At 43.1% G+C, this 24145-nt stretch overlaps 6 protein-coding genes across 6 annotated transcripts; 4 read left to right on the forward strand and 2 right to left on the reverse strand.

Annotated features, from left to right (window-relative positions):
• The first annotated feature begins 470 nt into the window (after window positions 1–470).
• On the forward strand, window positions 471–13035 carry LOC306823309 (uncharacterized protein). Its single transcript, XM_079342766.1, has 4 exons — window positions 471–1082; window positions 3727–3916; window positions 4079–4321; window positions 12371–13035. The coding sequence occupies exons 1-4, from the start codon at window positions 489–491 to the stop codon at window positions 12982–12984; spliced, it is 1641 nt and encodes a 546-aa protein (XP_079198892.1). The 5' UTR covers window positions 471–488; the 3' UTR covers window positions 12985–13035.
• Window positions 3643–4105, reverse strand: LOC306824551 (histone H3.2; the record flags this gene model as incomplete). The annotated part of the gene is made up of 1 exon (XM_079344730.1): window positions 3643–4105. Exon 1 carries the CDS (start codon window positions 4051–4053, stop codon window positions 3643–3645), a length of 411 nt encoding a protein of 136 aa, XP_079200856.1. The 5' UTR covers window positions 4054–4105.
• On the forward strand, window positions 4406–4816 carry LOC306824555 (histone H2A). Its single transcript, XM_079344734.1, has one exon. The coding sequence runs from the start codon at window positions 4427–4429 to the stop codon at window positions 4808–4810; it is 384 nt and encodes a 127-aa protein (XP_079200860.1). The 5' UTR covers window positions 4406–4426; the 3' UTR covers window positions 4811–4816.
• On the forward strand, window positions 7190–7625 carry LOC306824561 (histone H4). Its single transcript, XM_079344740.1, has one exon. The coding sequence runs from the start codon at window positions 7269–7271 to the stop codon at window positions 7578–7580; it is 312 nt and encodes a 103-aa protein (XP_079200866.1). The 5' UTR covers window positions 7190–7268; the 3' UTR covers window positions 7581–7625.
• Window positions 8899–9367, forward strand: LOC306824559 (histone H2B 1/2-like). The gene has a single exon (XM_079344738.1). The coding sequence runs from the start codon at window positions 8949–8951 to the stop codon at window positions 9315–9317; it is 369 nt and encodes a 122-aa protein (XP_079200864.1). The 5' UTR covers window positions 8899–8948; the 3' UTR covers window positions 9318–9367.
• A 2481-nt stretch (window positions 13036–15516) lies between the features above and the next one.
• On the reverse strand, window positions 15517–15995 carry LOC306824550 (histone H3.2). The gene has a single exon (XM_079344729.1). It carries the CDS (start codon window positions 15941–15943, stop codon window positions 15533–15535), a length of 411 nt encoding a protein of 136 aa, XP_079200855.1. The 5' UTR covers window positions 15944–15995; the 3' UTR covers window positions 15517–15532.
• Window positions 15996–24145: the final 8150 nt, after the last annotated feature.

The following is a 24145-nucleotide window of genomic DNA, read 5'->3' on the forward strand; positions in this document are numbered from 1 at the left end:
GTCTGCGTGTGTTTACCTCCCCAGAAAAGTGTCAGATTATAACGAAACTAATCAAAGTATAACGTCAATGCTTGTTTTGTTCGATTAACGGAAGCCTCTGCGCACACTAGCAACATTTTAAACGTTCACAGGTCTCATGAAGCCACTTTAGCAGCCGAAATGTGACGGAAAATCCCCGCGTGTTACACAAACACACCGGGTACCGTCGAGGTTTGAAGCCTGCTGTCGCGAAATAACGGAGCCCTGGCCCCCAAACACGAGCTGGGTCTGAAGAGAGGAGGGTTTTCTAACTGCTGCCACACATTTCTTCGTTTCAACAGATTGTCTGTCTGAGATATATCCCCACAATGTTGAAGATAAAACACAAAGTGTCGCCACATTTCAGGCGGGAGTAGGGCTTTCTGCAGGGGTTGACTCTTCACGGTTCTCATGTTCCATTTATGTCCCTCCTCCGCTCGTTCGCTCCGCACGTCCAGTGAGAGATCATCATGGCAGAAGAAGCTCCAGCAGTAGCCCCGGCGAAAGCCCCCAAGAAGAAATCGGCTCCCAAGCCCAAGAAGGAGGGACCCACCCTCCCGAAGCTCATCCTCAGCGCTGTGGCCGAGTCCAAAGAGCGCAAAGGTGTGTCTTTGGCGGCGGTGAAGAAGGCACTGGCGGCTAAAGGTGTGGATGTGAGCAAGGCTAACAAACGCATCAACACCGCCGTGATTAAGCTGGTGACAAAGGGCACTTTGTCCCAGACTAAAGGCACGGGGGCCGCAGGATCTTTCAAGCTCGCAAAGAAAGAGCCCAAAGCCGCCAAACCCGCAGCCAAGAAGGTCGCAAAGAAAGCTCCAGCCAAGGCAAAGAAGCCCGCCGCAAAGAAAGCGACACCCAAGAAGAAGGCTGCAGTCAAGAAAGTAGCAGTCAAGAAGTCCCCGAAGAAGGCAGCCGCAGCCAAGAAAACTCCGGTGAAGAAGGCAGCCAAAAAGCCTGCAGCCAAGAGCCCCAAGAAGGCTGCACCGAAGAAGGTGGCGAAGAAGACTCCCGTGAAGAAAGCTCCAGCTAAGAAAGCACCCGCAAAGAAGACTGCAGCCAAGAAGGCCAAGAAGTAAATCTTGAGACCACTATTCAAAGCATCAAAGGCTCTTTTAAGAGCCACCACAACTTCTAAAGAGTCTGTCCTAAGCAATCAGCTGTTCTCGGTTCTTTTATAATCTTGTAATACACACATATTGCACTGCACTGTTAAATGTACCTTTCTCAGGTCTGTAGCCAGCCTAATGCGTGTGCGGGCGCCTTAGTATCCTAACACATTTTTATCTTAAGCTACATGTAATTTATTCCTGCATACTGGATGTGTTATGCACTATACGTTCTTCTTTTTTCTTTTTTTAACAAAATGCTCCAAATTCTCAGTTGATTTATTCCCTCGTGATAAGTTTGTGTTGTTGGTCTCGGTCTGTAGTACAGCATGATGTTACTTTTGCAGGTCCCATGGTTCCAACAGTTTGTGTTGAATTTCAGAGTGATTAGTTTGTTTTTATACTTAGAAAATATAATACCCAAAGTATCCTATAATGTCCGAATTTATTCTAGGGACTTAAAAACCATGGAGAGCAAAGGCTTTTTACTCAATGTCTCAAACAGTCCATGAGAAAAATGAAATCCACGGGACAATAAATCACTAAACAACTGTGCTTTCCTCCTCCATGCACACGCAAGAAAGTGCCGTTGTTTACATATCAATGCTGCTACTGACACCTACTGGCCACAATGAATATTGCCCTGCGGGTGATTTAAACTGAAGCGGGTGAATCTCTCCTATTTAAAGTTCCACAAATCATGTAGTAGTTTTGGCAAGCAACTTCCAGAACCAAATAAAAAAAGTTCCTAGTGTTTGTCTTTGGCAACACCCTGAACCCCAAATTACTCCGACTGCTTCAACACCAGTGTGTGAATGGAGGACTAATGATGTCAAAGCACCTTGACACGTCTGAAGACTAGAAATGTTGTTTCTGGCAGATTCAACCTTAGAAAGTTAAAAAAATATATATATATATCTGAGGTAGAAAATACTCTTAATACTCTGGCATTCTGCAGCTATCGTTATTTCTCAATGAAAAGTCATTATTTCAGTAAAATTGAAATTAAGAAACCGTTCAGTAATATTCGTATTTTGTCATGTGGGATTATGGGATTTATTGTAAAATAATATACATTATTGCTGATTGTTTTTTTTTAAAAAGTAGTTAAAAAAACAAAGCAAAACCTGTTTATGGTGGCCTGCTAAGATTGTAGAGAAGACACCATATGAACAGAAACAACAGCCCTGGTTATACTGGACGCAGGTTTGACCCCTGAAGTAAGATGTATAAACAAATGACACCTGCTGGAACACGCTGTGCCATTTGCCTTGTTGTTCTGTCTTCATCAGGGCCCTGCACTGTTAAATGTACCTTGCTCAGGTCTGTAGCCAGCTTAATGTGTCTCCGATTTTTTTTTTTTATTTAAGCTACATGTAATTCATTCCTGCATACTGGATGTGTTATGCACTATACTTTTTTTCCCCTACAAAATGTTCCGAATTCTCAGTTGATTTATTCCCTCGTGATAAGATTGTGTTGTTGGTCTCGGTCTGTAGTACAGCATGATGTTACTTTTGTAGGTCCCATGGTTCCAACAGTTTGTGTTGAATTTCAGAGTGATTAGTTTGTTTTTATACTTAGAAAATATAATACCCAAAGTATCCTATAATGTCCGAATTTATTCTAGGGACTTAAAAATCATGGAGAGCAAAGGCTTTTAACAATGTCTCAAACAGTCCATGAGAAAAATGAAATCCACGGGACAATAAATCACTAAACAACTGTGCTTTCCTCCTCCATGCACACGCAAGAAAGTGCCGTTGTTTACATCTCAATGCTGCTACTGACACCTACTGGCCACAATGAATATTGCCCTGCGGGTGATTTAAACTGAAGCGGGTGAATCTCTCCTATTTAAAGTTCCACAAATCATTTGTCCCTCGGTGGAGAGGCCAATAGCTTCAAGTGTCTCGGCCACCACTTGTCCACGTATCTCAGCTTTTCTTAGGAGAAAACTTCACTGCGCCTGTTAGAAATGGATCAGGATTTTCAGAAAACATTCAATATATTGGAATGAAATGGTTATACATCGATATGAAGGACGATTATTAGTGTTTACACGCAACAACATGCACAACATGCTCCGGTTCAGTACCAAGGACAGCGAAAGTCAAAGCCAGGCAGGACGCGCTGACAGCTTCTTTCTTGGACTTGTATTGCTTTATTGCATGTTCTCGTCAATGAGTCTAGCACGGCTGAGTACCACAGACAAACACCACGGTGCATCTGCGCAGCTTCAAGACTCTCTGCGTGCCACTTTGAAAACGTTGTATACGCGTATAATTACAAGTGCTACAGCGGCAGTAGTTATGGCAATATGTGTTATCTGTGCGCGTGATATATTGGGAATTGGTTTATAGTGTGTGGTTGCAGCAAGTCGTGTCCTTATTGCTGGACACGGGACTAGTTATAATATGTCATCTTGAAGTAGACAGTGGACAGTAGAGGAAGAGCTCTGAATAAATGTGGTGGCTCTTAAAAGAGCCGTTGTTGTGGTTTTGGAGCAGTGGACAGATTAAGCTCTCTCTCCGCGGATCCTTCTTGCCAGCTGGATGTCTTTGGGCATGATGGTGACCCTCTTGGCGTGGATCGCGCACAGATTGGTGTCCTCAAAGAGGCCGACCAGGTAAGCCTCGCTGGCCTCCTGCAGAGCCATGACAGCGGAGCTCTGGAAGCGCAGGTCGGTCTTGAAGTCCTGAGCGATCTCACGGACCAGACGCTGGAAGGGCAGCTTGCGGATCAGCAGCTCGGTGGATTTCTGGTACCGACGGATCTCTCTCAGAGCCACGGTACCGGGCCTGTAACGATGGGGCTTCTTCACGCCACCGGTGGCCGGGGCGCTCTTACGGGCAGCCTTGGTGGCCAGCTGCTTCCTGGGGGCTTTGCCTCCGGTGGACTTACGAGCGGTCTGCTTGGTTCTTGCCATCGTCTCTTGTCTCTCTAAACGGGAGAAAAAATGTACTTCGACACGGGCCGAGCTGCTCTTAAAGCGGAGGAGCGGGTGTGCCGCAGTGACGTTGCCTCAGACCTCCGGCCCCTGATTGGTGACGGGTTGCTTCTGGAGCTCAGCCCCGACGAGGGGAGCGAGCCCCCGCTTCGATCTCCGCTGCTCATTGGAGGAAAAGTTGTTCAAACTGTGGAGCCAAAGTCGGAGCGAGCCGCCCCCTGCTGCTCTGCTGGAAGCCTCTCTTCTGGTTGGAGGGGCAGGAAAACGCCCGCGCTCCGCGGACATATAATGGAGAGCATGTCCGCCTTGGCTACATTTCTCTCAGTCCCGACTCAAGAGATAAACAACAACCATGTCTGGAAGAGGCAAGACAGGCGGAAAGGCCAGAGCAAAGGCAAAGACCCGCTCTTCCCGTGCTGGGCTCCAGTTCCCAGTCGGTCGTGTTCACAGGCTGCTGCGCAAAGGAAACTACGCCCAGCGTGTTGGAGCCGGTGCCCCCGTCTACCTGGCGGCTGTGCTGGAGTACCTGACCGCTGAGATCCTGGAGCTGGCCGGTAACGCTGCCCGTGACAACAAGAAGACCCGTATCATCCCCCGTCACTTGCAGCTGGCTGTCCGCAACGACGAGGAGCTCAACAAGCTGCTCGGAGGAGTGACCATCGCTCAGGGTGGCGTGCTGCCCAACATCCAGGCTGTCCTGCTGCCCAAGAAGACCGAGAAGGCCGCCAAGAAGTAGAGACGCACGGCGCACACTCACCAACACAACGGCTCTTTTAAGAGCCACCCACACTCCATCAAGAGAGCAATTTACCTGAATGAATTCATCTGATTATTCTGATGATTTTAATATATATTTATTTTTTGTATATTCAACGATCTTTTTGTAAATCTTGAACATCACTTATTTTTACTGGACCCCGGTCACTTTTACACACTGACACTTTAAACTGTTTACAGTATTCTATGATATACTTAATATTTTTGTGAAACAACTTTTATTTCTTTAGCTATATTCTATTATTGTGAAACTGTGTTTATTGTTATTGCGTGGCCTGCGTCCATTTCACTGCACATCTGTATGAGCACGTGACAAATAAAAATCTTGAAATGAATCTTGACTGATGAAAATCAAATGGGCATAGTTATAGTTTGTGATAAGATACACTATGATAGGTGGGCTCAGCATAACAAAATCACAGACGTTGCTAGATAATTCATTTTAGTTGGTGTTCTGATATCAGTAGCTCTATGCGAAGCTGTTCAGCTTCACGCACGCAACGAATAGTACAGGTTCATCTGCTGCACAACGGAGACACATCCGCCCTCATCTGCAACTGTGTGACGTGTCAATTAATCGCTCATTCACAAATGTTGCTTATCACGTAACTGGTGAGCTTTAATGAAGGCAAACTTCAAGCACAGTACACTTCCTTGGCCTCAATGGAAGCATCAAGGCCAGATACAGCGGGGACTCACAAATACTCAACAGCAAGACTCCAGAAAGGGCAGAGTTTTACACAGCCCAGGTCGGTACACGGATAACAAATAAACAAACATAACTCAAGTGACTTCAAGGATTGTGTAAGGAAGACGTGAGCTTTGACAAATGGAACGAACCGCGCGCACACACTCACAAGTGTTGGTTATTACTTTACTGATGATTGATGAAATCTCCTCATACGAATGATGCTGTTTAAGGAAGTACACTCATTCTCTAAAACTTTCCTTGATGACGATCTATGTATAGCCACAAGTTCTGCTGAATACACCCACATCCCATTATTATCACCACACGTCTCTGCCTCTTTTCGATATTCCACTTGAAAACATGGGAGATAATTCAGTGGTGAAACATCTTAACAGTCCATATCTGAACTGAACTCAACAACCTCTATTATTTCTGAGTAAAGTCAGAAGAATTGTCTATTTTAGAATAATGGTTGTAGTTGTGACCTTAAAGCATCAACTATCCTACTATAGTACCTATCCTACTCTTCTTTCTGCATCTTGTCCCATCTCCCCCATCCCATTTCAAGCCCGGCACAGTTTAGCAGATGGCTGTTCCGTCATGAGCCCGGGTCTGCTGAAGATTACTGCCTGTTAAAAGGAAGTTTTTTCATGCCACGCTATGACGGATTAAGGTGGGCTCTTGTAATATAGCCATAAGTAAGGTCTTTTACCTGCTTTTTGTAAACATAACAATGAGCATGGTCTTGTTACCTGCTCTTTTGTTAATGTTAACAGACAAACAGTAACGTCCTTTACCTGCTTTTTGTAAAGTGTCTCGAGATAACACCTGTTATGAATTGCCGCTATACAAAAAAAGATTGATTGATTGATTTATTGATTGAACGAGAAGAGGATCATTTGAAAATAGAATGATTAAAAGTAGAATAATAATCTCTGGAGAAAAAAAAGTCCATCACTCCGGCCAGTTGTATTTACATGCAGTCATCATATGTTTTAAAGAGTCTGTTAAAGCTTCCTGTCCTCCTCTCTTTGATATTTTTCTTGACCTTCGCTGTCCCAGGTGCTGAACTGGAAACCTGAACATGTTGTGTCATTTTCTTGATAAAAAAAATAGAATTAAAGCAGTGATAATCTCCCTTTATATCGCTGTATAATGATTATACTCTAATATGTTGGATATTTTCTGCAACTCCTGCGGTCAGTGTGGAGCTCGGTCAGTCCAACATGAGTCAATGTTTAAATGTGACTAAATGAACAAAATGAGAGATGAAATTTGACTACAGATAAAGTAAAAACCTGCAAAAAAAGGGAGTACAAGTACAACAATTAAGCTGTTAAAGCTTCCTGTCCTCCTCTCCGTGATGTTTTTCTTGACCTTCGCTGTCCGAGGTGCTGAACTGGAGCGTGTTGTGTCATTTGCTTAGAAATGGTATAAAACAGTAATGAGCTTAATTCATATCGGTGTTCATGATTTCACCCCAATATGTTGAAGGTTTGCTGCAACTCCTGCTCATCGTGGAGCTCAGTCAGTCCAACAGGATGTCCCAGATTCACAGTGCTGTTCAGAGGGGGGCGCTAATGCTTCAAAGGATTGTGTTTTTAAAAGACGTGACCCAAGAAGAAGAAAAGCAGAGCTCTGTGTTCTACGAGGTTCTCAGACAAGACTTAAAGAACCGTGATTCCGGAGCAGGAAGTATTCAGCCCTCATCGTCTGATCTACTAAAATGTCTGGAAGAGGAAAGGGAGGTAAAGGACTCGGCAAAGGAGGCGCCAAGCGTCACCGTAAAGTCCTCCGTGATAACATCCAGGGAATCACCAAGCCCGCCATCCGCCGTCTTGCTCGCCGTGGTGGTGTGAAGCGTATCTCCGGTCTGATCTACGAGGAGACCCGCGGTGTGTTGAAGGTGTTCCTGGAGAACGTGATCCGTGATGCCGTCACTTACACCGAGCATGCCAAGAGGAAGACCGTGACCGCCATGGATGTGGTGTACGCCCTGAAGAGACAGGGACGCACTCTGTACGGCTTCGGAGGTTAAACCTGATCCTGACCCGCTCATACTCGAACCCAAAGGCTCTTTTAAGAGCCACACACTCAATCTGAAGAGTCATTTCTCAATGTCTATATCTCTGTCATAAGCGAGTAATATGCCGTGTAAACTGCTTGTATTTGTGCTTTTTAATGAACACCGCACTTACAATGTCGCAACAACAACGGAAGGAAACAACAGTCTCGTGAAGGGCGGGAATAGTGTTACGAACATCAACCTCAATAATTAAAGGCTTTATGAACAGTGTTTGACTAAAGTGTAGAAATAAAAAAAAACGGATGCAAGACCGTATATTTATCGAAAATGACATGATACAAATGAGTCCTGTACTTCAGCCTCCTCGCAGTTAACATGTATCAAATCGTCACATGTTGTCTCCTGCAGTAGAACCGCTCCAAATCGACGAGGGATCGGAATAATAAAGAACATCCTCAAAAACAAAAACACGACCATCAAAACTCACTTCTACTGTGGACATAAATCAAGATCACAAATACTTTTCACATTTGACACAATAAATACATTCAAGAGGCTTATTAAAAATCATGATGTTCATGATACATGAACAACATCATTGCAATCTTCATGAACCTCATGTTAACACAAATGAGGCTTTACTTACATCCATGAGGTATTAGGCCACATGTCAAACAAGTAGGACTGAAGCATGTAAAAGTAGTGCTGCATTCACTTTTGAGGAACAGCTCAAAGTAAAGAAGGTACAATGCTAAAGGCATGCATGTGAACCAACAACAAAAAGATAGAACAATACAAATAACAAGGTAGGTTTAAATATGTATTCAAGTCCTTTTTTAGGCCTACACCGTCAACTTACATTGGTTATTACACAGTAAATATAGGCTATCAATAGTAATAGTGGAATATTTGTCTCAACTTTCTCGAGGCTCGAAATGAGAAGATCATTTGGGAATTGGCAGTCTTCTGTTTACACCATTTTAATATTGAGTATGTGTCGGTCAAAACTCTGGTCTTTTTCCCTCTGAGGGGTTTCACTGCTGTCTCTTTCCTCCACTATCTTGCATGTTGACATGTTGCTGTCTTGATGGGCTGTACAGTTAACGGCTCAAGGTAACCTCGGGCATTTGTTGGCTTCATTTGTGAGTCGGCATGGCCTACTATATTTGGATGGCAACATCTGGAATAACGACTGAGATAGTTCAGGGAAACGGATTTCGGACCAAGCCCGCTCACTCCACACAAAGCACGGCCCCGAGAGCCCAAGCTCCAGCCAATCCCCTGTGAGCAACAGCACGCCCTCATTTGCATCAGCAGCAAATAAAGAGAGACTCCCGACCAGGCGTAGCCATCTGATCCTGAGACCACCACTCAGAAATCATGCCTGAAACCGTGAAAGCGCCCAAGAAGGGCTCCAAGAAAGCCGTGTCTAAGGCCACCAAGACCGGCAAGAAGAGGAGGAGGACCAGGAAAGAGAGCTACGCCATCTACGTCTACAAGGTCCTGAAGCAGGTCCACCCCGACACCGGTATCTCCTCCAAGGCTATGGGCATCATGAACTCCTTCGTGAGCGACATCTTTGAGCGCATCGCTGGGGAGGCATCCCGCCTGGCTCACTACAACAAGCGCTCCACCATCACCTCCAGGGAGATCCAGACCGCCGTCCGTCTGCTGCTGCCCGGTGAGCTGGCCAAGCACGCCGTGTCCGAGGGCACCAAGGCTGTGACCAAGTACACCAGCTCCAAGTAAACCCGCTGATAACCAGCAACAACATAACGGTCCTTTTCAGGACCACCCAACCCTTCCTTCAAGAGCTCAACTCCAATTCATATATTACAACATGCATGTGCATATTCCTTTCTTTCATTTGCACACTGCAATACATCTTCTACCCCTTTTCACAAACCTATCCATTCTTTCAACACGCCCCAATTCAAGGCAACTTTACTTTCACGCTTTCTTCATCTGGACAACATAAACCCACTCATTCACCTATTCACAAGGCTTCAATATATCACACTGCAACTTAGTGCTCACTGTGTAAGCTTACTGCAAGCGAGACCAACTTTCTGGATACTAATACTCTATACAAACGGCAGACATATCTAATGTTTACACAAGACACACATTAATGTTAGACAACACATCAAAACCTACTTTTGTCAGTGAACATCTGACTTACGCATTCCTCATGTATTGGAACATTTAACCCTTTACATTAGCTTATTACATGTATAGGAGACTGAATTTCATTGTATCACAAACCTCGCAGCAAGCCTGCGACTCAACACACAGGGAGACAAAACCCACACTTACCGCGAGGGAGATTAAATCTCAAAAAGTTGCGTAAACAATATTGAGTATCTCAAAGGTAAGTAGATTTTACAAAGTACTTACCTGCAAAATACAGGACAAGTGCAGACGCATTCAATTTGCCTTCCAGGTTGCAGCTGAGGTGTGGGCGGAAGTGCTCACCTGAGACAACCCGGCACAACTGTTCCGTCGTTGTCAGTTCCATCTGAGGTGCTGCTCTGCTTTACAATAATATTGCATGAATTTTTTCCCTTTCCTCTCAAAAGAAAGAATATTTTAAAGGAATATTCCACCTCCGCGGTCAAAAGATTTAGATGTCATTGTCTCAGATTTCCGATCTCCCCTAAAGCCAAAGAGGTGAACTTTAAAACATTCAATGACATTTATCCATGTGCTGAATTTCTAAGACGGATATTTCATTTGGACAGTAAAACAGAAACAGAAACACTTGAGCACTTGAAGTTTTCCTGCAAGGTATGTGATTTATTTTGGAAGAATTTCACAAATTGGACAGCCCGTAATAACATGGAGGTGCCTCCCCTGACATCCAACAGTGTGAAACTTGGTTTTATAATGGAGGACAGAAAATTAGAATTTAACTTAAATAACTTACTTGTACTTGCCAAATATTTTCTACACAAATGTAAATACTCAAATACTGACCCACTCTTCAGCATGTGTTTGAAGGAGCTGCAGCTTTATGTTGATTCTTTGAAACTTATGAAATCAAGGAAGGCCCTATATGTCTATGTGAGAGCTTGTCAGGTTTTGATTGATTGTTGTTGTTTTTCTGTTTGTTGCTCTGTTGTACAAAACAAACAAAAAAACAATAACATTGCACCGTGTATGTAATGAAACAAAAACTATTAAATGCCCATCTGCTCGTAATATGGGCTTTCAAGTCGTTAGAAAATACCTTTTAACCAGCTCAATCCAAAATAAACACAAAAGTGCTCACATATCTTTGGGTGTGCCACAATTACATGTGGGACAATAACTACAGGGCTTGGACCTCTTAAAGAGGCCTATAGCTTGATTTTTAGTTTGTAACACAATGAAAGGAATTTCTCTCACTTGAGATCTTGTATTTTCTATGGATTCATTTCAACTGTTCATGTTACACATTTCACAGTAAAGTGATATAAGCGGCTAATTTATTCACAACTCGTCGGCTGTTACAGCCCACTATAATCCAAATGATCTCCGCTGCACTGATATGAACTGTGAATAAATGTAAATAAATAAATGTGTCCAATCCCTGATCAGGAGAATGTCTGTCGCTCTAATCTGCTTTAATATCTTGTGTACAGGGGTTGCCACCTGGTTTAGCATCAAGGCTAACTTCTTCATGAAAAATCACAACCATACTTTTTTGTTTTCATCGAATCAGAAAAGATTGTGCTGTTAAAAGGTACAAAAATGTGACAGAACAAAGGGATGTTTAAAAAGCACTTCATCGACTTTGTGACACTTTTTTAAGGCACAATGAAAACGGCCTGCGACCAGTTGAGAAACTGTTTAACAATGTGTAACAAACACGTTTTCTACACGCTGAAATACTAAACAGAAAACCAATCAATCACCAACTCACCTTAAGAACAACTGTAACTTGACTATTTCAGAGACAAAACTGCTCTCCACACAAACTGAAAACTTAAAGTGGAATAAACACATTAAAACACGTAACATAAAACAAACCAATCAATAACTAATGATGAGGATATTTACTGTCAAGAGAAACGCTCATTTCATACAGCCTTTGCTGATTTGATTAGTTTCTCAGCTTCTGGGTAAGACTAGGCTGTGCTTCAGAGACAGTAACCTGCTCTCCACACAAATGGAAACTGCTGTGATTCATTCAGCCCGCATTAACTCTCATGTCAGATTGTTAAGACGTACAGTTTCCAAACTTTAACTTTGTCCCCTTCTCATAAAATCAACCATTTAGTCGGACCTGGAGCTGAAACCGACAACAACAACATCATCTGTGAGTCTTTCTAACCGCCTGAGTCTGCGTGTGTTTACCTCCCCAGAAAAGTGTCAGATTATAACGAAACTAATCAAAGTATAACGTCAATGCTTGTTTTGTTCGATTAACGGAAGCCTCTGCGCACACTAGCAACATTTTAAACGTTCACAGGTCTCATGAAGCCACTTTAGCAGCCGAAATGTGACGGAAAATCCCCGCGTGTTACACAAACACACCGGGTACCGTCGAGGTTTGAAGCCTGCTGTCGCGAAATAACGGAGCCCTGGCCCCCAAACACGAGCTGGGTCTGAAGAGAGGAGGGTTTTCTAACTGCTGCCACACATTTCTTCGTTTCAACAGATTGTCTGTCTGAGATATATCCCCACAATGTTGAAGATAAAACACAAAGTGTCGCCACATTTCAGGCGGGAGTAGGGCTTTCTGCAGGGGTTGACTCTTCACGGTTCTCATGTTCCATTTATGTCCCTCCTCCGCTCGTTCCCTCCGCACGTCCAGTGAGAGATCATCATGGCAGAAGAAGCTCCAGCAGTAGCCCCGGCGAAAGCCCCCAAGAAGAAATCGGCTCCCAAGCCCAAGAAGGAGGGACCCACCCTCCCGAAGCTCATCCTCAGCGCTGTGGCCGAGTCCAAAGAGCGCAAAGGTGTGTCTTTGGCGGCGGTGAAGAAGGCACTGGCGGCTAAAGGTGTGGATGTGAGCAAGGCTAACAAACGCATCAACACCGCCGTGATTAAGCTGGTGACAAAGGGCACTTTGTCCCAGACTAAAGGCACGGGGGCCGCAGGATCTTTCAAGCTCGCAAAGAAAGAGCCCAAAGCCGCCAAACCCGCAGCCAAGAAGGTCGCAAAGAAAGCTCCAGCCAAGGCAAAGAAGCCCGCCGCAAAGAAAGCGACACCCAAGAAGAAGGCTGCAGTCAAGAAAGTAGCAGTCAAGAAGTCCCCGAAGAAGGCAGCCGCAGCCAAGAAAACTCCGGTGAAGAAGGCAGCCAAAAAGCCTGCAGCCAAGAGCCCCAAGAAGGCTGCACCGAAGAAGGTGGCGAAGAAGACTCCCGTGAAGAAAGCTCCAGCTAAGAAAGCACCCGCAAAGAAGACTGCAGCCAAGAAGGCCAAGAAGTAAATCTTGAGACCACTATTCAAAGCATCAAAGGCTCTTTTAAGAGCCACCACAACTTCTAAAGAGTCTGTCCTAAGCAATCAGCTGTTCTCGGTTCTTTTATAATCTTGTAATACACACATATTGCACTGCACTGTTAAATGTACCTTTCTCAGGTCTGTAGCCAGCCTAATGCGTGTGCGGGCGCCTTAGTATCCTAACACATTTTTATCTTAAGCTACATGTAATTTATTCCTGCATACTGGATGTGTTATGCACTATACGTTCTTCTTTTTTCTTTTTTTAACAAAATGCTCCAAATTCTCAGTTGATTTATTCCCTCGTGATAAGTTTGTGTTGTTGGTCTCGGTCTGTAGTACAGCATGATGTTACTTTTGCAGGTCCCATGGTTCCAACAGTTTGTGTTGAATTTCAGAGTGATTAGTTTGTTTTTATACTTAGAAAATATAATACCCAAAGTATCCTATAATGTCCGAATTTATTCTAGGGACTTAAAAACCATGGAGAGCAAAGGCTTTTTACTCAATGTCTCAAACAGTCCATGAGAAAAATGAAATCCACGGGACAATAAATCACTAAACAACTGTGCTTTCCTCCTCCATGCACACGCAAGAAAGTGCCGTTGTTTACATATCAATGCTGCTACTGACACCTACTGGCCACAATGAATATTGCCCTGCGGGTGATTTAAACTGAAGCGGGTGAATCTCTCCTATTTAAAGTTCCACAAATCATGTAGTAGTTTTGGCAAGCAACTTCCAGAACCAAATAAAAAAAGTTCCTAGTGTTTGTCTTTGGCAACACCCTGAACCCCAAATTACTCCGACTGCTTCAACACCAGTGTGTGAATGGAGGACTAATGATGTCAAAGCACCTTGACACGTCTGAAGACTAGAAATGTTGTTTCTGGCAGATTCAACCTTAGAAAGTTAAAAAAATATATATATATATCTGAGGTAGAAAATACTCTTAATACTCTGGCATTCTGCAGCTATCGTTATTTCTCAATGAAAAGTCATTATTTCAGTAAAATTGAAATTAAGAAACCGTTCAGTAATATTCGTATTTTGTCATGTGGGATTATGGGATTTATTGTAAAATAATATACATTATTGCTGATTGTTTTTTTTTAAAAAGTAGTTAAAAAAACAAAGCAAAACCTGTTTATGGTGGCCTGCTAAGATTGTAGAGAAGACACCATATGAACAGAAACAACAGCCCTGGTTATACTGGACGCAGGTTTGACCCCTGAAGTAAGATGTATAAACAAATGACACCTGCTGGAACACGCTGTGCCATTTGCCTTGTTGTTCTGTCTTCATCAGGGCCCTGCACTGTTAAATGTACCTTGCTCAGGTCTGTAGCCAGCTTAATGTGTCTCCGATTTTTTTTTTTTATTTAAGCTACATGTAATTCATTCCTGCATACTGGATGTGTTATGCACTATACTTTTTTTCCCCTACAAAATGTTCCGAATTCTCAGTTGATTTATTCCCTCGTGATAAGATTGTGTTGTTGGTCTCGGTCTGTAGTACAGCATGATGTTACTTTTGTAGGTCCCATGGTTCCAACAGTTTGTGTTGAATTTCAGAGTGATTAGTTTGTTTTTATACTTAGAAAATATAATACCCAAAGTATCCTATAATGTCCGAATTTATTCTAGGGACTTAAAAATCATGGAGAGCAAAGGCTTTTAACAATGTCTCAAACAGTCCATGAGAAAAATGAAATCCACGGGACAATAAATCACTAAACAACTGTGCTTTCCTCCTCCATGCACACGCAAGAAAGTGCCGTTGTTTACATCTCAATGCTGCTACTGACACCTACTGGCCACAATGAATATTGCCCTGCGGGTGATTTAAACTGAAGCGGGTGAATCTCTCCTATTTAAAGTTCCACAAATCATTTGTCCCTCGGTGGAGAGGCCAATAGCTTCAAGTGTCTCGGCCACCACTTGTCCACGTATCTCAGCTTTTCTTAGGAGAAAACTTCACTGCGCCTGTTAGAAATGGATCAGGATTTTCAGAAAACATTCAATATATTGGAATGAAATGGTTATACATCGATATGAAGGACGATTATTAGTGTTTACACGCAACAACATGCACAACATGCTCCGGTTCAGTACCAAGGACAGCGAAAGTCAAAGCCAGGCAGGACGCGCTGACAGCTTCTTTCTTGGACTTGTATTGCTTTATTGCATGTTCTCGTCAATGAGTCTAGCACGGCTGAGTACCACAGACAAACACCACGGTGCATCTGCGCAGCTTCAAGACTCTCTGCGTGCCACTTTGAAAACGTTGTATACGCGTATAATTACAAGTGCTACAGCGGCAGTAGTTATGGCAATATGTGTTATCTGTGCGCGTGATATATTGGGAATTGGTTTATAGTGTGTGGTTGCAGCAAGTCGTGTCCTTATTGCTGGACACGGGACTAGTTATAATATGTCATCTTGAAGTAGACAGTGGACAGTAGAGGAAGAGCTCTGAATAAATGTGGTGGCTCTTAAAAGAGCCGTTGTTGTGGTTTTGGAGCAGTGGACAGATTAAGCTCTCTCTCCGCGGATCCTTCTTGCCAGCTGGATGTCTTTGGGCATGATGGTGACCCTCTTGGCGTGGATGGCGCACAGATTGGTGTCCTCAAAGAGGCCGACCAGGTAAGCCTCGCTGGCCTCCTGCAGAGCCATGACAGCGGAGCTCTGGAAGCGCAGGTCGGTCTTGAAGTCCTGAGCGATCTCACGGACCAGACGCTGGAAGGGCAGCTTGCGGATCAGCAGCTCGGTGGATTTCTGGTACCGACGGATCTCTCTCAGAGCCACGGTACCGGGCCTGTAACGATGGGGCTTCTTCACGCCACCGGTGGCCGGGGCGCTCTTACGGGCAGCCTTGGTGGCCAGCTGCTTCCTGGGGGCTTTGCCTCCGGTGGACTTACGAGCGGTCTGCTTGGTTCTTGCCATCGTCTCTTGTCTCTCTAAACGGGAGAAAAAATGTACTTCGACACGGGCCGAGCTGCTCTTAAAGCGGAGGAGCGGGTGTGCCGCAGTGACGTTGCCTCAGACCTCCGGCCCCTGATTGGTGACGGGTTGCTTCTGGAGCTCAGCCCCGACGAGGGGAGCGAGCCCCCGCTTCGATCTCCGCTGCTCATTGGAGGAAAAGTTGTTCAAACTGTGGAGCCAAAGTCGGAGCGAGCCGCCCCCTGCTGCTCTGCTGGAAGCCTCTCTTCTGGTTGGAGGGGCAGGAAAACGCCCGCGCTCCGCGGACATATAATGGAGAGCATGTCCGCCTTGGCTACATTTCTCTCAGTCCCGACTCAAGAGATAAACAACAACCATGTCTGGAAGAGGCAAGACAGGCGGGTAGTTTGTCTTCTTCGCCCGTGTTAGTCGGCCACCATGGCCTCTCTTCGAGCAGCCCCCTTTTCTGCCAATTTCGGAAATTTGTGGGTGAGATTGAAATACATTGGAGATAGAGAACCCCCCTCTCGCGAGTATGTTGCTGAGCACCTGTTGTTTCAGACTTCTTGGATCACAGCCCAAGATATTTACTCATTCATCTCTTTGCCCAACAAACGAGATTTTGAGCTCATGTTCTGTAATGAAGCTCCTCTTCGTCGTTTCCTAGAGATAGCCTCCAACAAAACCAACCCTAAATGGAAAGACTGGGACATTGAAGCAGCAGCTGAATTCGAAACCACTTTCGTTGTTGTTAAATTTTGGACGGGTAAAATACCTGATCATGACATCGAAATCTACCTGAAACGATATTGTGAACTACTTCAGCCCCCCATCAAACCCGTTGATAAATTTGGGATTTGGTATGGTGTCAGAAAATATCGTGTCAAATTGCACAAAGACAGCAACGGCCACCCAGTCCAACTACCGAGCTCTATATCCCTCGGACCTTACAACGGCCGAGTGATTTATAGTGGTCAGGTGCCCAAATGCTTCATTTGTCAATCTTCTGACCATCAGGTTAAAGAATGTTCCACTATGAAGTGCTGGCGCTGTGGCCTCTTAGGCCACAAGGCCAGGTCATGTCAGGAGGAAAGTGAGTGCTCCCTCTGCGGACAAAAAGGTCACACCTTTTTCAACTGTCCGATGTCATACTCTAACAAGATGAAAAGCGCCAGAGCTGTTATCTCATTAACAAATAGTGTAGATTCAGCTACTCCTCAGCTTATCCGTGCTGCTCCCCCTTCTGCCCTGGATTCTGAATCTGCCCCTCCTCAGCCCGATCAGCAGATCGTTGTTCCTCAATCTCAACCTGCGACGCTGCGGCCTCCTGATCAGCCTTTGCCCCAACTACCGACTGACGCCCAGCAGGAAGCGGAGGAGTCTCCTTCTGGTGTGCTGCAGCCTGTGGAGGAGCAACAGGCGGAGACTGTCGGAACTTCCGCTTCGATGGTCGTCTCGGAGATCAGCAGTCTTATCTGTGATAATGAAGATGGCGGTGTTGATGGTGGAGACTACGATGATGCCTGTGACAGTGAAAGAAACCGTGATGATGAAGATGAAGGAGAAGACTGCAAGGGAGACAGAGAGGAAGGTAGTGATGAGGGTTCGTCATACGAAAGCGCCAGTGAAAGCGATGAGCTCAGCTCGTCTTTGGTTCCCGGAGGACAGCGCACCAGCTCCCCTCTAGATTCTTCTTGTGAAGCTGTGAGCATCCCATCATCCTCCAGTTCCACTCATCCTTTCCCCACTGAGCTCGTCCCTGACGATCCTGTCAGCAAGAAGCGCCCAGCCTCTGCTGCGGATAATGGCAGAAAGAAACGACCAGACCTGAGGACAAGTATGTAGGTTTTCTCTTTGGCCCTTTTTCTCATGTGTACCCTAAACATTGCTTCTTGGAATGTGAGAGGTATACAGTCTGAAAAGTGTAGAAAGGAAAAAATGAACTACCTTTTACAAACTGATTTAGATTTTGTCTGTCTTCAAGAGCTGAGACTCAATTACTATTCAGATGTGGAAGCAGTCAGCCGCCTTTGGAATAAAGGTGTATGTGTCATATCCATCGGCGAGAATAGGGCTGATGGGGTGGGCATCTTTTTTAAAAATCATAATGTAGAAATAACGAAGCGAAGAGAAATAATACCTGGCAGACTGCTTATGATTGACTGTTTTTACCTGGGTCAAAAACTTAGAATAGTTAATGTATACACTTCACCTGATAGAGCTGGTAAAATGCAGTTATTAAAAAAACTAAAGGAGGTTATTAACGTGGGTTTTAATGTAATTTTGTGCGGTGACTTTAACATCATAACAAGTGAAAACGATAGAGTTGCTGCCACTTCCTTCAAAATTACAAGAGAAGGGAAATTACTTACTGATGTTTGTAATAATGCTCCTTTAAATGACATATGCAGGATCTTGAACCCTAATGGAATCCATTTTACTCGTTTTGATGGGAAAACTAAAACCAGAATTGATAGAGTTTACGTTTCCCCACAGATAAAACCTATCAGTTATAATACCATCCCCAATGACTTTTCAGATCACTTAATAGTCAAAGTATGCATTATATGTGATAAAAAAGACAGAAAGGGTTTCTGGAAACTCAATATACAATGTCTTAAGAATGTTGAACTAACAAATGAACTGAGTACCGAAATAAGTAAAATAATGGATTTAAGGCTTCTTGTAAAATCAGATATTGAACTGTGGGAATTAATGAAAACGAGGTTGAAGGATTTCTTTAGATTTAAATGTCGCGAAATAAACAAAATAAAAAATATTGAGTATAACGGCAATATTAAAAGATACGTAGAGCTTAAATGTATCAAACAAAGAACAGAATTCGAGGACAATGAATTTAAAGACCTGAAAAGTAAAGTAGAAGTAATACATAACGAGCTATTATTTCATATGCAGAAGGTGAGTGGTACAGATGGCAGGGGAAGTGTTGCCCATACAATTTCTGTCAGCCAGAGAAAGAGAAACAGTAATTTTATAAAATGTATAAAAGACCTTAATGGTAAGTTGTGTTTTAGTGAGGAGGAGAAACGACGGGCCGTCGCGGAGAGCTGCTCCCTGATGTATGGGAGTTTAGTATCTGACGATGACGCCATCAACTCTCTTTTAGATATCATCAAACCTCATGAGCCTTCTACCTTTTTGTCTTTGTTAGGTGATTTTAGGAAAGATGAGGTTATCACAGCAATAGAACAGTTAAACAGTAATAAGTCTCCTGGTCTAGACGGCCTGCCCTCTGAGTTTTATAAACTGCTTTGTGATGACGTCCTCAACATCTTAACTTGTGCTTTTAATACAGGTTTTAAAAATGGCGTCTTACATGATTCCTTTTATCAAGGTGTCATGTGCATGTTGTATAAAAAGGGTGAAGAACATAATTTGGAAAACTATAGGCATCTTACAATCATGAATGTAGATTATAAAATACTTGCAAAAATAATAATGAACAGGCTCAATGATGTTCTGGACATAGTTATTGAGAAAGAACAAACATGTGCAGTTAAAGGTCGTCTGATGTGGGACAACCTTTGTTGTCTCAGAGAGATTATCCACGGTCAAAACACTGAGTTCTATATTTTGGGTTTAGACCAGAAAAAAGCTTTTGATTTTCTTTCCCATGACTATCTCTGGGCCGTTATGAAAGCTTACGGTTTCCCAGCTGACTTCATTAGCATGGTTAAATTATTATATGTAAAATCTGTAGTGCAGGTCAATTTTAATGGTGTGTTAACCAAACCCTTCCAGGTCTCCCGTGGCGTGAAGCAAGGTTGCCCATTGAGCGCTGCTTTGTATGTCCTTGCCATCAGTCCATTAATTAAAAGAATAAATAATGACAGCGCTATTAAAGGTGCTCTTATCGGAGACTCTCTCAGGGTGGCTTCTATGGCTTACGCCGATGATGTCACTGTTATCATCAGAAATCAAAGAGAGATGGACGCTCTGAACTCTCTATTTCGACTTTATGAACGCGCTTCAGGTGCTGTTTTAAATCAGGATAAAACTGAAGCTGTGTGGATAGGCTCAGAGCAGAACAAAACTGATATTAATGTTCAGGTAAGAGAAGAAATAAAAGTTCTTGGTATATGGATTAGTGGTAAGGATAGTTGTTTTTTAAATTGGTCTAAAAAAGAGAGTGAGATAAAGGAAGAGGCTCTGAAGTGGGAAAATAAAGACACCAGTTATAAAGTCCGTGTGAATATAGTTAAAACTTACATCGTGTCCAAATTATTGTTTCTCTCAACTGTGTTTCCTCCACCTCCAAAAACAATCATTTCGTTAAATAAAATGTGTGTAAAACTTATTTGGGGAACCAATAGAGAAGTAACAAAAAGATCTCTTATGTATAAAAGTAAAAAGAATGGAGGTTTGGCTGCACCTGACCTTAACTTATTGTTGAAAATTCCCTTTATAAAAAATGTGTCCAGCGCGTTGAACAGGAACGCTGCGTGGACGGGTGGAGACAAAACAAAATGGAACAAATTAAAAGCGAGAGCAAGAACAAAAATCCCTTATTATAAACTGTTATTTGGCGATTTTAAATCAAAGTATGAAGTTTTAAACATAAATTGGACTACATCTGCCAGTAAAGAAATCTATAAAATTTTAAATGACTTTGTAAATGGAGGATTAATCGAATATAAACATGTAAATCCTGCTGAGTGTGTTCAGATATCTGAAAATGTTCAGGAAAAACTATTGTCTGAACGCCTCCGGGACACTGCATGGCTAGTTTCGGTTAATAGACTTCCAGTAAGAGCAGTGGTGCAATGGAGTTGTTTTGTTAAAACAAAAAAGTGTCCCATGATCAACTGTACTGAGGATGAAACATTAGAACACCTGTTGATCCACTGCTATCGCACAAAGGAAGTCAGAGCAAAACTGGCTGATGTAGGTTTTAAAGTTGTTAATAATTATAAATCTGTCATGTATGGTTTGTTTTCGGAGTCCTTCACGGATGACACACGGAGACTGTTCTGGCTGGTGATGTGTGTTATTAACACAACTATCTGGAAAACGAGGGCAAAAGTAGTCATCAACCAGCGCATGATCTGCAGTGACTCTGTTTATAAGAATATTATTTGTTTCCTTAGAAGAAGGAAAACCATGGACATAAAGAACAAGAGTCTATTACCCTGGGACCTGTTGAATATTTAACATGTTGCTTTCCTTTTTCCCTTTTTTGTTTCGTTTTTTTTTTGCTTTTTTTACTTTCCTGTTTTGATTATTTAGGTGGTGGGTTTTGTAAATGTTGTGTGGTTAACCTGCTACCTTTAGTTTTTATCAGTAGTTTGAAATAAAAGTTTGTTCTTTTAACTTTAACACATGAATATTGGAAAAAAAAATAAGACTATGAAGATATTTGCCAAACAACCACTTTTAAAAAACAAGAAAGGGGTTGGCGTCTGAGTCTTAAGAAAAAAAAAAAAAAAAAAAAAAAAGCAAGACAGGCGGAAAGGCCAGAGCAAAGGCAAAGACCCGCTCTTCCCGTGCTGGGCTCCAGTTCCCAGTCGGTCGTGTTCACAGGCTGCTGCGCAAAGGAAACTACGCCCAGCGTGTTGGAGCCGGTGCCCCCGTCTACCTGGCGGCTGTGCTGGAGTACCTGACCGCTGAGATCCTGGAGCTGGCCGGTAACGCTGCCCGTGACAACAAGAAGACCCGTATCATCCCCCGTCACTTGCAGCTGGCTGTCCGCAACGACGAGGAGCTCAACAAGCTGCTCGGAGGAGTGACCATCGCTCAGGGTGGCGTGCTGCCCAACATCCAGGCTGTCCTGCTGCCCAAGAAGACCGAGAAGGCCGCCAAGAAGTAGAGACGCACGGCGCACACTCACCAACACAACGGCTCTTTTAAGAGCCACCCACACTCCATCAAGAGAGCAATTTACCTGAATGAATTCATCTGATTATTCTGATGATTTTAATATATATTTATTTTTTGTATATTCAACGATCTTTTTGTAAATCTTGAACATCACTTATTTTTACTGGACCCCGGTCACTTTTACACACTGACACTTTAAACTGTTTACAGTATTCTATGATATACTTAATATTTTTGTGAAACAACTTTTATTTCTTTAGCTATATTCTATTATTGTGAAACTGTGTTTATTGTTATTGCGTGGCCTGCGTCCATTTCACTGCACATCTGTATGAGCACGTGACAAATAAAAATCTTGAAATGAATCTTGACTGATGAAAATCAAATGGGCATAGTTATAGTTTGTGATAAGATACACTATGATAGGTGGGCTCAGCATAACAAAATCACAGACGTTGCTAGATAATTCATTTTAGTTGGTGTTCTGATATCAGTAGCTCTATGCGAAGCTGTTCAGCTTCACGCACGCAACGAATAGTACAGGTTCATCTGCTGCACAACGGAGACACATCCGCCCTCATCTGCAACTGTGTGACGTGTCAATTAATCGCTCATTCACAAATGTTGCTTATCACGTAACTGGTGAGCTTTAATGAAGGCAAACTTCAAGCACAGTACACTTCCTTGGCCTCAATGGAAGCATCAAGGCCAGATACAGCGGGGACTCACAAATACTCAACAGCAAGACTCCAGAAAGGGCAGAGTTTTACACAGCCCAGGTCGGTACACGGATAACAAATAAACAAACATAACTCAAGTGACTTCAAGGATTGTGTAAGGAAGACGTGAGCTTTGACAAATGGAACGAACCGCGCGCACACACTCACAAGTGTTGGTTATTACTTTACTGATGATTGATGAAATCTCCTCATACGAATGATGCTGTTTAAGGAAGTACACTCATTCTCTAAAACTTTCCTTGATGACGATCTATGTATAGCCACAAGTTCTGCTGAATACACCCACATCCCATTATTATCACCACACGTCTCTGCCTCTTTTCGATATTCCACTTGAAAACATGGGAGATAATTCAGTGGTGAAACATCTTAACAGTCCATATCTGAACTGAACTCAACAACCTCTATTATTTCTGAGTAAAGTCAGAAGAATTGTCTATTTTAGAATAATGGTTGTAGTTGTGACCTTAAAGCATCAACTATCCTACTATAGTACCTATCCTACTCTTCTTTCTGCATCTTGTCCCATCTCCCCCATCCCATTTCAAGCCCGGCACAGTTTAGCAGATGGCTGTTCCGTCATGAGCCCGGGTCTGCTGAAGATTACTGCCTGTTAAAAGGAAGTTTTTTCATGCCACGCTATGACGGATTAAGGTGGGCTCTTGTAATATAGCCATAAGTAAGGTCTTTTACCTGCTTTTTGTAAACATAACAATGAGCATGGTCTTGTTACCTGCTCTTTTGTTAATGTTAACAGACAAACAGTAACGTCCTTTACCTGCTTTTTGTAAAGTGTCTCGAGATAACACCTGTTATGAATTGCCGCTATACAAAAAAAGATTGATTGATTGATTTATTGATTGAACGAGAAGAGGATCATTTGAAAATAGAATGATTAAAAGTAGAATAATAATCTCTGGAGAAAAAAAAGTCCATCACTCCGGCCAGTTGTATTTACATGCAGTCATCATATGTTTTAAAGAGTCTGTTAAAGCTTCCTGTCCTCCTCTCTTTGATATTTTTCTTGACCTTCGCTGTCCCAGGTGCTGAACTGGAAACCTGAACATGTTGTGTCATTTTCTTGATAAAAAAAATAGAATTAAAGCAGTGATAATCTCCCTTTATATCGCTGTATAATGATTATACTCTAATATGTTGGATATTTTCTGCAACTCCTGCGGTCAGTGTGGAGCTCGGTCAGTCCAACATGAGTCAATGTTTAAATGTGACTAAATGAACAAAATGAGAGATGAAATTTGACTACAGATAAAGTAAAAACCTGCAAAAAAAGGGAGTACAAGTACAACAATTAAGCTGTTAAAGCTTCCTGTCCTCCTCTCCGTGATGTTTTTCTTGACCTTCGCTGTCCGAGGTGCTGAACTGGAGCGTGTTGTGTCATTTGCTTAGAAATGGTATAAAACAGTAATGAGCTTAATTCATATCGGTGTTCATGATTTCACCCCAATATGTTGAAGGTTTGCTGCAACTCCTGCTCATCGTGGAGCTCAGTCAGTCCAACAGGATGTCCCAGATTCACAGTGCTGTTCAGAGGGGGGCGCTAATGCTTCAAAGGATTGTGTTTTTAAAAGACGTGACCCAAGAAGAAGAAAAGCAGAGCTCTGTGTTC

Source organism: Symphodus melops, assembly GCF_947650265.1.
Source record: "Symphodus melops genome assembly, chromosome: 5".
Classification (NCBI taxonomy): domain Eukaryota; kingdom Metazoa; phylum Chordata; class Actinopteri; order Labriformes; family Labridae; genus Symphodus; species Symphodus melops.